The 12,988-nt window shown below is 33.4% G+C and overlaps 1 protein-coding gene across 1 annotated transcript in view; it reads right to left on the bottom strand.

Moving 5' to 3' along the window:
* Nucleotides 1-12,538, bottom strand: part of CCDC148 (coiled-coil domain containing 148) — a gene marked incomplete at its 3' end in the record, with an annotated part of 198,850 nt that extends 186,312 nt beyond the window's left edge. The window contains exon 1 of the mRNA XM_080689084.1: nucleotides 12,422-12,538. Coding sequence (XP_080545210.1) covers nucleotides 12,422-12,526 — 105 coding nt within the window. The 5' untranslated portion in view covers nucleotides 12,527-12,538. The remainder of the gene's footprint in view (nucleotides 1-12,421) is intronic.
* Nucleotides 12,539-12,988: the final 450 nt, after the last annotated feature.

Genomic DNA, 12,988 nt, shown 5'->3' with positions numbered 1-12,988 from the left:
CACCGATGAAAGTATTTTTTTTTAAAAAAAAAGCATAAAGAAGTTGGGAGGCTGAGAAAGGATCACAGGTTTGCGGCCAGCCTCAGAAACTTTGTGAGGCCCTCCGCAACCTAATGAGACCCTATTTCAAAATAAAGAATAAAAATAGGGCTGGGGTGTAACTGGGAGATAGAATGCCCCTGGCTCAACACCCAGTACCATAAAAAAAAAGGCATAAAGAGGAAAGAGAAAATGGTTTGGAATGTTAATAAATTAAATAACTATTATTAAAGTATGAAAAAAGATGGGTGAAATCACTCTGTTTCCACATACAATAATAACACACGAATTCATATAGGTCTAAGGACATTTCTCAAGAGTTTTCCATGTATTTCTCTCCTGTTGGACACATCTTACTTGACAGTGTGGGTATCGTTAGTCCCACCCTACAGATGAGGACACCAAAGGTAAAGAAAGCTAAAAGACTGAGGATTGTAAAGCTCCTAAACACCAGAGTCACATACAATCTTAGTGTTTGGATTAAATTTTATCTGGTCTTTTGGCATAAATGGAAAAGGTTCATTAGATAAGATGTTAGGAAGCCTGGCATTCGTCCCAGCTTCAGTACTTACAACAAAGACCTTGAACATGAACCTTTAATCTTTCAACTCCATGACTTTATAAATTAAGTTTTTAAAATATTAGGCAAAGATTCATCCAAAAGCACTTAAATAGTGAAAAATATTTTAGCCTGGAAACCTAAATTTTGAACTAACTTCAATCTTCAATCTACTCTATGATTTTTTTAAATGTAGCACATAATTAGTGCTGTTGGGTTTCCGTTGCCAACTCGTGCCAGGCCCCGTATCTTAGACCATCCCTGCCAACTCCCTGATCTGCTCCAAATCACAAAGCAGCCTGTATTTCTCAGGCACCTCTTTCAGCTGGTTGCAGCTGGGTTCAGCCAAAACAAAAATACTGGCTGGCTATGGGAGAATGAAGGGGGAGAGAGAGGGAGCAGCCAAGGCATTACCCCCACCTCTGCCTTCTTTACTCTCAGGAGGATCTGCACCTCCTCTATTGCTCCAACTTTTCTCTGGACAATTCCACCATGATTCCAAACATCTCTGTAACTGCAACCCATGGGCTATGGTACAGCCTTGCCACTTTGTTATCTGACCTGGGGGTGGCAGTGATATTCAGTGGCTGTCCCACTTAAAGACTCCCAACATTAAAGGCTCCTCTACTTCAAATTCTCAATTAGTGTCTGTTTCCTGGTTACACTCTGACCTATATGTACTCTAAACCTGTGTATCCTATATTAACACTTTAAAACATGTATAAAAGTGCAAATTGGAAACTTTATGAAATTTGTATGTTTCATAATTTATCTGCTATTAAACACTTAGTACTCTGACAACTTTAAAAGATCAATAATGAAGATATAAAACTTCAGAAGACAAGTTCCAAAAAGGAATCTTCTTAATGCATGCTATTTCTAGCTATTACTCACTGATTACTTTAACCTTGAGTTATCTTTCTGCTGTTCTGGTTTCTGATTCAAAATTAAGGAAATAAGAAAACAAATTAACCTAAAGACTACTTAAAATACAAAGTCAAATCTTTTCTACAGGATAGCTTAAGGGTTCTACAATTACAAAATTTTAGAAAACACATGTAAAGAATACTACAAAAAAAAGACATTCAGAAGTCTCTATTTTACCTACTGAAAAATAAAAATACAGTGTTTCTAGAGTCTAGTCCTCTACCACTGGCTTTAAGAATCTTAAAACTTATTCCAACTATTTACTCTCTAGATTCTCTAAAGTTTGTTGCAACAGACACAATTTTTAAAAATAGATTTCTTTGACATATTTGGTTCAAGTTGTACAAAAAAATTAAAACACATTGGTGAAAGGCATGGACATTTTTATGGCTTAAGAAAAAAATCAATGCTATTGCCTTTGGGCCTAGGGAAAGGCCAATTAAATAGACTGTAAAAGTCAAAATAAAGCTATGATTTTTCACTAGACACAATATTTTGTACAACATCCTGATTTTTTGTAAGTTCACTCATTGATTCTACTTCTATCTGTAGGTCAAAAATGAGGGGAAAAAAGCCTTACAAAAAACAAAGAGATTTATAGTTTTATTTATTTATTTATTTATTTATTTTGGTGGTACTGGGGTTCCTAAAAGCCCTTCTACTTCTGGGCTACATTCCCAGACCTATTTTATATTTTTTTTATTGGAAACAGGGTCTCTTAAGCCAGCGTGGCTGGCTTCGAACCCTCCTGTCTCTGCCTCCCAAGCACGGGGATTACAAGTGTGCGCCACCACGCCCGGCTAAAGTTATCTTTATTAAGAGAGATTTTCAGATGATTCCAATTCATTTTACCAGGCAATAAGCCATATAAAGTCAATTCATTTTACTAGGCAATAAGCCATATAAAATCAATACATAAGGTGGATAATGACTTATTCAAAATCCTCATGATTTGAAAATCCTTTGGAAAAATAACAAATGCTAGTGAAAATATGGATAAAAAGGAATCCTTATACGCTGTTGGTGGAAATGATATCTACTATAGCCATATGAAAAACAGTACAGAGTTTTCTTAAAAAATTAAAACTAAAACAACTGTGTGATTCATCTGTACCTCTCCTGGTTATATATCTGAAGGAGATGAAGTCAGCATACAAAAGAGATTTTTGCATATCTATATTTTGGCAGGATTCACAATAACTAACCTATGGAATCAGCCTAAGTGCCCATTAATGAATGGATAAAGAATATGGTTCTACACACAATGGAGTGTCATAGAGTCATAAAGAAGAATAAAATCATGTCATCTTCAGGAAAATGAATGGAAATGGAAGATATCATGTTAAATGCAATGAGCTAGACACAGAAAGACAAGTATTACATGTTTTTTTTCATATATATAGAAGCTAAAACAATAAAAAGATGACCTGAAAGTAGAAGAAAGGCTATTAGGAAAGGGAAAGGAAACCAGGTCAGAGGAGGGAGGAGCAGGCATGTTAAAGTACTAGTGAGAGAGGATGTGATTAAAACATGATATATGCATGAACGGAAAGGCCACAGTGAAACCCATTAACTTCTACAATTAACATTAGTCAATATTCATATAATAATAAAAATAATAAATACTTTTTAAAAGAGTAAAAATGATAAATTTATTTATTTATTTATTTTTGGTGGTACTGGGGTTCCTGGAAGCCCTTCTACCTCCAAGCTACACTCCCAGACCTATTTTTACATTTTTATTTGGAAACAGGGTCTCTTACGCCAGCGCGCGTGGCTGGCTTCGAACCTGCATGATCCTCCTGTCTCTGCCTCCCAAGAGCGAGGATTACAAGCGTGCGCCGCCACGCCCGGCTAAATTTATTCTTTATGAAAGAATCAGAAACCAGAAGTTTCTTATGTATGGTTTATTATGACAATCCAATATAATAAACCCTAAATATAAATATTCAAATATCACCAAAAAACTCTTTAGACCAAAGAATCTACCTTTACAAATAAAGATCAATAAACAATAAACAATCTAAATGTTGGTTACATGTGTGTATACATTTGTCAAAATCCTCTGAGACGTACATTCAAGATTTGTGCATTTTATAAGAATTATTCCTCAGTAAAGAACTATCAACATTTTTGATTGGGTTATTTGTATTTTTAGTGTTGAGTTTCTTGAGATCTCTGTATATTCTAAATATTAGTCCTCTATTGGAGGAGTAGTTGGCAAAAATCTTCTCCCATTCTGTTGGCTCTCGATTGAGGTCCTTGACAGTTTCCTTTGCTGTACAGATGCTCTTCAGTTTCATGCATTCCCACGTATTGATTCATCTTTTAGTTTCTTGTGCCTTTGGGGTCCTGTTGAGAAAGTTTTTATCTGTGCCTGTGTGTTGCAATGTTGGACCTATGCCCTCTTCAAGGAGCCTCAAGGTCTCTGGTCTAATTTCCAAGTCTTGATCAACCTTGAATTGACTCTTGTGCAGGGTGAGAAAGAGGGATTTATTTCCATTTTTCTGCATATGGTTAACCAGTTTTGCCAACACCATTTGTTGAACAGGTTATCTTTTTTCTAGTGTATATTTTTGGCCCCTTTGTCAAAAATCAATTGGCTGAAAGTGTGTGGATCTGTTTTTTTGAGTCTTCTATTCTGCTCCACTGGTCTATGTATCTATTTTTGTGCCAGTACTATGCTGTTTTTATTACTATGGCTTTGTAGTATAGTTTAAAGTCAGGAATTGTTATTACTCCTGCATATTTTTTTTCTTTTTGCTAAGAACTACTTTCACTATTCTGGGTTTTTGTTGTTCCAAATGAATTTAAGGACTGATTTTTTTTTATGTTTGTAAGGAATGATCTTGGTCATTTAATGGGTATTGTGTTGAATTTGTAGAACGCTTTTAGAAGTATGGCCATTTTGATTATATTTATTCTGTCTATCCATGAACATGGAAGATCTTTCCTTCTTCTAGGGTCTTCTTTTTTCTATGTTTTATACTTTTCTTTGTAGAGGTCTTTTACCTCCTTGGTTAAGTTTATTCCTAAGTATTTTATTTTTTTGTAGAAAATCCTGAGTGGAAGTGTTTTCTGAATTTCTTTTCCGGTGGATTTATGGTTGAAAACAAATAACCCAGTCAAAAATAGGCAAGTGAACTAAAAAGATACTTCATGAAAAAAGAAATTTAAATGCCAATAAATGCATAGAAAAATGCTCAACGTCATTAGCAATCAGAGAGATGCAAATCAAACCTACCCTAAGATTTCACCTAACTCCAACTAGAATGGCAATTATTCAAAACACAAACAACAACAAATGCTGGCAAGGATGTGGAGAAGTGGGAACTCTACTACATTGTTAGTGGGATTGCAAATTAGTATAACCACTTAGGAAAACAGTATGGAGGATCCTCAGAAGAATGGGAACAAACTTACCATAGGATCCAGCAATACCACTTCTGGGTATCTACTCAAAAGAAAGGAAACCAAACTACCAAATTAATGCATATGTATCTATGTTCATAGCTGTGCAATTCACCATAGCCAAACTCTGGAACCAGCCAAGATGTCCATCAACAGATGGATGGATTACAAAACTATGGAATATATACACAATGTACTTTTACTCAGCCATAAAGAAAAACACAATTACATCATTTACAAGAAAGTGGATGGAACTGGAGGACATTATGCTAAGTAAGATCAGTCAGTCACAGAGAAATAAGAATTCAGATGTTCTCCCTAATATGTGGAAGTTAAGAGAGAAATGGGTCATAGGAGGAACTCTAGACGAAGGAGATTCTATAGATGAGCAAATAAGGCAACCTGAGGGGATGGGAGGGGGGAAGAGAGAAATTTTCTAATGTACATGATGTAATTTAACAAACATATCAGTATCAATCACTAAGCCAAACATGAAAAGGAGGGAGGGGGAAGGAGTGGGATAGGAATTGGGTAAGGGCTAATTGGGCAATATGTGCATGTATGTCTCCACCATCTTGTATCCAATTAAGATGTATGACTACAATGCACCAATAAAAATTTTTAAAAGGAACTATCAACAAAAATACAAATAAATACACTTAAGATACAATTGCTTATCTATCAGGTTGGCAAAAATTCAAATATTTATTAGCACACATCAATTATACATAATAGTGTTTTTCATTGTACACATAGCATGTACCATATTGTGATTATTTTTGCCTCTATTATCCACCCTTAACCTTCCCTGACCCCAACCTCCTCCTCCTCCTCCTCCTCCTCCTCCTCCTCCTCCTCCTCCTCCTCCTCCTCCTCCTCCTTCTTCTTCTTCTTCTTCTTCTTCTTCTTCTTCTTCTTCTTCTTCTTCTTCTTCACTAATAGTCTTCCTTCTGCATTCATGTCATTTTTTATTTTGGATTTTCCATATAAAAGAAAACATGGTACTTGTCTTTGAGTTTGGTTTATTGAACTTAACATGATCATCTCTAGTTTCATTCATTTTCCTGTAAATGACATGATTTTGTTCTTTCTGGTTGAATGATATTCCATTATATATGTATGCCACATTTTCTTTATCTCTTCATCTATAAAAGGCACTGATGTTGATTCCATAACTTGGCTATGGAGAATTATACTGCAAAAAACATGTGCATGCAGGTATCTTCACAGTGTGTTACTTTAAATCTTCTGGATATATAAAGAGGAGGGGTATAGCTAGATCATATGGTAGTTCTATTTTCAGTTAAAAAATCAAATATTTAACAAAATATTCTGTGAGACTATGGAGGAGCATGCTCTCTCTTAACGTAGTCCTTTTAATGGGAATATAAAATGATACAACCCCCATAGATGGAATTTGGATATATATCATGGTATTTAATATAGATTTATCTGTGTACTAGAAATATCATTTATGAACATACACCTGAAAACCTTACTGAAAAACTAAACTGATATAGGTACAAAACTATTCATTACAGTATCATTTATAATAGAAAAAAGATTAAAAAACAAAAATTCCATCAATACATATATTGGCAAAATAGACTGAACTTGAATCTGATTAATTCTCTAGTTACAACTACCAATTTCCTGGAAATAAAAGAAAAAAATATGTTCAATGATACTGCCAGGATGCAATCAGCATAATTTAGACTATAAGAAAATTACAAAGGATAAATTGCATGATTCATTTAATTATAAAAATACAATAAAATTGTGGAGAAATTCTAATAGGACTAATTGTAATATATATTATTTAGGTGTTAATTTGAATACAATTTTTAAAATTCTGAGAATCAAGGAAATTGAATATTGACTAGACAATTGAAATTATTGAAAAATTAACATTTTAGGCATGGCAATGATATAGAAATTTTGTAGTTCAAATATTTTAGATGTACAGGCTAGACTATTTATGAATGAAACATGGTATCTAAAATTTGCTTCAAAACAATCAGGGAGTACAGGGGAAAGTTTATGGGCAGGATTATAGAAGGAATGATTGCAAAAGATTGATACTTGTTGAAGCTAGCTGATGCTACACAAAGATTCATTATATAATTTATCTTTTCACATGTTTATAGTTTTCTATAACACAAGGTTTAAAAGAGAATAGATGGATACTTGAGTAAGACAGAAAAAATTATTCATTCTTAGTAAGCAGAGAAATTCATATAAAATAATTGTAAAGATGCCATTTATACATAATAAATTGGGATTTATATTTATATACAGTGTACCCCCAAAATATTTATATACATATATATACCCAAAAAATATTTATATACAGTGTACCCAAAAAATGGTCTTAATTTTCATCTCAGAACTTCTATATAGCTTCAGGTTCAATCTCAGCATGTGAGTCAATGTTCATTTTATCCAGAAATTGATCGTTAACTAATGACACAAGGCTTATATAGATAACTGTGACTTCTAATTAGTAAAATAATTTTGGTACAAATCAGGTAAACAGTTAATTATTCTAGATATAACTTAAAGCAACACACTTTAAATGTTAACATTATATCATCCCACTTAAATATACATATTATTGCTAAAGTGTTATAATAATTAACAATGATTATTAAAACTGTTAATTTTATGTGTAAAATGAATACATTTCAATATAATAAAATACAAAATACATTTATTTAACACTTTGAAGTACTTAAATATTTTAAGTACAGGAAAATAGATTGATAATACAAATATTAAGAGAGAATTTGTTAGCTGTGTAACATTAAGAAGACTCACATTTTCTTTTTGAGCCAACACATTTCTATAAAAATTTAAATAATGAATGTAAGAAATAATATAATGATATTATAACTATGATCCTACTTAGTAAAGGCAGTTTGATACTTTAATATTTATACCATTAAAACTAAGAATTTTATTTAATTTCCAGTCATTTAATTTTATTTAACCCATGAGTCTTTTAATAAAAAGTCCTATTTTGGAATTGTTCATATTTTGCAAAAACAAATTAAAAGCAAAATGTGAACACGTCATTTCTAAATTAAATATGAAGGCAAAACTCCAAAAATTATGTAAAACAACACTCCCAATATATTTTATTAATCCAGATATAATAAAAATGAAAGCTATATGAAGAATAACAGTAAGTGTCAAAATCACAAGGTACCCGGGACACATTTTGTTCTCACTAGTCAAAATGCAAAACAACAGGCAATACAAAATGCTTTAAAAGACAATTTCTTATCATTATAAATCTGTAGAGACAAGGGATGCTTTAAAATTTGGAAAGCTATGAATCCCAAGTACAAAGTTATTTTTGGAAAACATGTAACTAAAAAGCTTCTTCCTGAATTATATTCCACTCTGAACAAAAAAGCTTAGTGGTGCTATTTAAAATGCTAGTTGAGTCGTTTGAACTCATTGTATATTCTGGATATTAGACCCCTATCAGAGAGGTTGCTGGTAAAGATCTTCTCCCATTCTGTAGGCTTCCTCTTTAGGTTCTTGATGGTTTCCTTTGATGAGAAGAAACTTTTCAGTTTGATGTCATCCCATTTGTTAATTCTTGCTTTAATTTCCTGAGCTTTGGAAGTCTTATTGAGAAAGTTACTCCTTGTGCCTATATGTTGGAGTGTTGATCCTATGCCTTTCTCTAATAACTTCACAGTCTCTGGCCTAATTTCTAAGTGTTTGATCCATCTCAAGTTGATTCCTGTGCATGGTGAGAAGTAAGAATTCAGATCCAACTTTCTACAAATTCTCCCAGCCAGTTCTCCCAGCACCATTTGTTGAAAGGGCTGTCATATCTCCAGCGTCTGAGTTTGGCCCCTTTGTCAAAGATCAATTGACTATAGATGTGTGGGTTTGTTTCTGTATCTTCTATTCTGTTCCACTGGTCAGTCTGCCTGTTGTTGTGCCAATACCATGCTGTTTTTACTACTATTGCTCTATAGGATAATTTGAAGTCTGGGATTGTGATGTCTCCTGCCTGGTTTTTGTTGCTGAGAATTGCTTTGGCTATTCTGGGCCTTTTCTTTCTCCATACAAAATTTATAACTGATTTTTCCAGGTCTATGAGATATGTTGTTGGTATTTTAATGGGGATTGCATTGAATCTATAGATCACTTTTGGCAGAATGGCCATTTTGATGATATTTATTCTGCCTATCCATGAGCAAGGGAGATCTTTCCATCTTCCAAGGTCTTCTTCGATTTCTTTCTTTAATGTTTTGTAGTTTTCTCTGTACAGCCACTATGGAGATCAGTATGGAGATTCCTTAGAAAACTGGGAATAGATTTACCATTTGATCCAGCTCTACCACTCCTGGGTATCTTTCCAAAGGGGTTGAAATCAGAGAACTACATTAACATATGCATACCTATGTTCATAGCAGCAGTTTGTAATAGCCAAAATATGGAACCAACCTAGACCTCCATCAACAGATGAATGGATTACAAAATTATGGGAAATACACACAATGTAATTCTATTCAGCTATAAAGAAGAATAAAATAATAGCATTTGCAAGAAGATGGAAGGAACTGGAGAACATTATGTTAAGTGAGGTTAGTCAAGCACAGAAAGAGAAGGGACATATGTTTTCTCTAATAATGGCCAAGCTAGGGAGTAGTGGTAATACCAGAGGGACTCCAGATAATGGAGGGTAAATCTCAGCAAACTTGAATGGAAGGATAAGAGAGGAAGAAAGCTGAGGTTGTTCAATGGAGGAGCTATATCCAAATATGTGTAATAGTATAAATATAGCATGGTTAACCTGAATACTCTTTATTGGGAAGAGGGAAGGGGAATGGGGGCAGGGGGCTAGGGCATGAAGCACAATCTAAATATACACCATTTTCAATATGTTCAACTTATTAAAAATAAAAATAAAAAATAAAAATAAATAAAATGCTAGTTGAGCCGGGTTTGTGGTACACATCTGTGATCCTAATATTTGGGAGGCTGAGACAGGAGGATTGCAGGTTCTAGGACATTCTCAGCAAGTAGTGAAACTCATTAACCTAGTGAGACCCTGTTTCAAAATAAAAATAAAATAGGGCTGGGGGTGTAGCTCAGAGGTGAAATAGCCCAGGGTTCAATCCCCAGTACCACTATATTGATTAACTAATTACTTAACAAATTAAAATAAAATGCCAGTTAAAACAGCATCTGTTAAATCTCACAAGTGGATAGCACTATGACCAGAGACACAATAGAGTGGCTGATAGTGCTGAGAAATTAGTGTTCCTACACTTAGTGTCAAATTGTAATCATTCAGAGCTTAAATATACTTATTCTTTGATAGTGAGTCTATTATCAGAGAGTTTGCATTGACCATATACTGACTGTAACATACAACAATGCTACAATCTACATTTATGTCTCTTTTGGTGCATCTCAAATAGATGAATAGATCGATAAATGAGCACGATTAGGGATATATATGTGCATATTTCAATACTGACAAGGTCATTGGATTATGTTATACAGTGGTTATCAATAAATTAAAAGAACACCTTGGGAAAGCAATTTGGCAAGAGATCTATAAACATTTTTTTTAATTGATACTTTTTGGCTCAAACATCCCAATCATGGGAATTTATCCTGTGAAGTTAGGGCTATTCTCAAACATGAAGAAGATTTTTATAGTAGCATGAATTCCAACATCACACAACTTGATACAACCCAAATACCAAACAAACAAAATCACAGAGCAATGATGCATGCCTCTTTCCCTGTTTGGAGTACAATACTTGTCACCTCTGTTCTGGTTAAGTTCATTCGTATTGGCCTTGGGATTTCAATTCCAATTTCACTTGCTCAGAAAAGCCTCTCCTAAGTATTCAATCAGGACCAAGTTCTGTAACTATATACCACACAGCATATTTTATTGCAGCTTATATTTAATATAATTTTTATTTCCACACTTATTTGATGAAAACTTCTCCCACTAAATATTATCTCCATGAGGGTGAGGGCTATATTGTTCACTAGTGTATCTTCAAGGCAGATGGTAGGCACATAATAAATATTTGTTGACTGAAGTAAATAAATAACATATAACCATTAAATAATGTAAAGATAGTATGGTAAAATTTTAAAAGGAAAAGTATGTAGGATTTCCTATTTGTGCTTATCATGGAATAAAATATGTATAACCGCTTATGTTTATGTATGTATGTGTACAATATATCAAATATGTGTGTACCTATATGTGTGCACATATAACGATGTTATATGTGTGTATAACAGGTCAAAATGGAAGTCAGAGAAATGGATACAGTTTTATTAGGATAATATTTATGTAATTTTTTTATACATTTCTTTGAATGTCCTTATAACATGAGATCATTTTAAAAGTTATCTTTTGTGTGTGTGTGTGGTACTGGAGATGGAACCCAGGTCCATTGTACCTCTGAACTACACTCCCAACCCTATCTTTTAGTCTTTTTATTTTTGAAACAGGGTCTCACTGAGTTGCAAAGGGCATTGCTAAGCAGCTGAGGCTGTCCGAGAACCGTGATCCTCCGGTCTCGGCCTCCCGAATGCTGGGATTACAAGCGTACTCCACCACGCCCAGCTAAAAGTTATATCTTAATCAAATAATGCCCTAGTTTTAAGGAGTCACCTTAGCTTGAAGAACTATAGCTCATGGATATATTTCTTAGAATATGGTATCAAATGTGCTTTCAAATCATAATAGTTGTCTTTAATTTTTTTGTTTTTTGTGTTTTGAATAGTTGTCTTTTAAATACATGCAAATAATAAAAAGACATGCAAGTTTAACAAAATAAGAAAAATTTAAATATAAATGAAAGCTTACAAATTAATGTGTTTCTTCACCAAACCAGTTTTTCACTTCAAACAAACAGTGAAAAATGCCATTTTCTGTGAACTCTATTACTTACAAAAGAGAAATATACTGCATTAATAATCCTAAACTATACGTCACCCTAAAACGCTGTGCACAGACATTTGCACATAAGTCCCTTTTAAATTTAGTTCAGGTTGACCTTTCCATGGCATAAAACATATCTTCAAGTTAAAAAGGGAATTCTAGAATAGAGAAGAGCTGAGGGCATATTTATACAGTTGGAGAAGGAGCCTTAAATAAGTTAATAATCCATAGCTGGCACTTACTAGCAACTTTGAGTTTTCAGGTTAAGTTGGAAATTGCTGAAGGCTAATGAAATAACTATCTTCCCAAAAGCAAAGTCGAATTCAGACCTCATAAATGTGTTGTGAACATTAAACAAGTAATGCATATAAACTCTGTAACTATATCTGAGAACATTCAATAAATGTCAGCCGTTGTTCACTATTATCAGTAATTGAATATTCTAAAAAAAATTAGTCACTTATTTTGCATCTGAAATGTAAATATATTTCCCAGGAATTCAATTGTACAAAACTAGAAAAATACATACACATACAACTTCTAACCTTTAGTTCTGTAGAAGCAGAAGCAAATTTTTTTGCTTGAGTTAATGCACGCAATTGTTGATAGTCTACTGGCTTATACTTGGTACTTCTCATCCTATTTTTCATATGTAATGCTAGATTATCTATTTTTCATAAAAACAAAAATGACAAAGAAACAGTATAATGTTATTGGAAGTCAAAATATAGTTAAAGAAAAATGTAAATTCAGACTTTTATTTTAAAATATTTTAAAGCAAATATCTGACATAATATGTTATAATGTTCATAATATTATTTTAACCTCTATGCCAAAAAACTCTCATAATATGGTTACTATATTTCTTGCATAACATTATTTCTTTTTTTTCCTTTTGGTGGTACTGGGGATGGAACCCAGGGGCCTTCTACCTCTAAGCTACACTCCCAGACGTTTATTTTATTTTATTTTATTTTATTTTATTTTATTTTATTTTATGGTGGTACTAAGGATGGAACCCAGGGGCCTTCTACCTCTGGGTTACACTCCCAGACCTATTTTATATTTTATTTGGAAACAGGGTCTCATAAGCGAGCTGAGGCTGGCTTTGA

The sequence above is a fragment of the Muscardinus avellanarius genome, assembly GCF_963383645.1.
Source record: "Muscardinus avellanarius genome assembly, chromosome: 2".
NCBI classification, from domain to species: domain Eukaryota; kingdom Metazoa; phylum Chordata; class Mammalia; order Rodentia; family Gliridae; genus Muscardinus; species Muscardinus avellanarius.
Note: the sequence above shows the minus strand (reverse complement) of the source record. Positions and strands in the feature narration are given on the sequence as shown.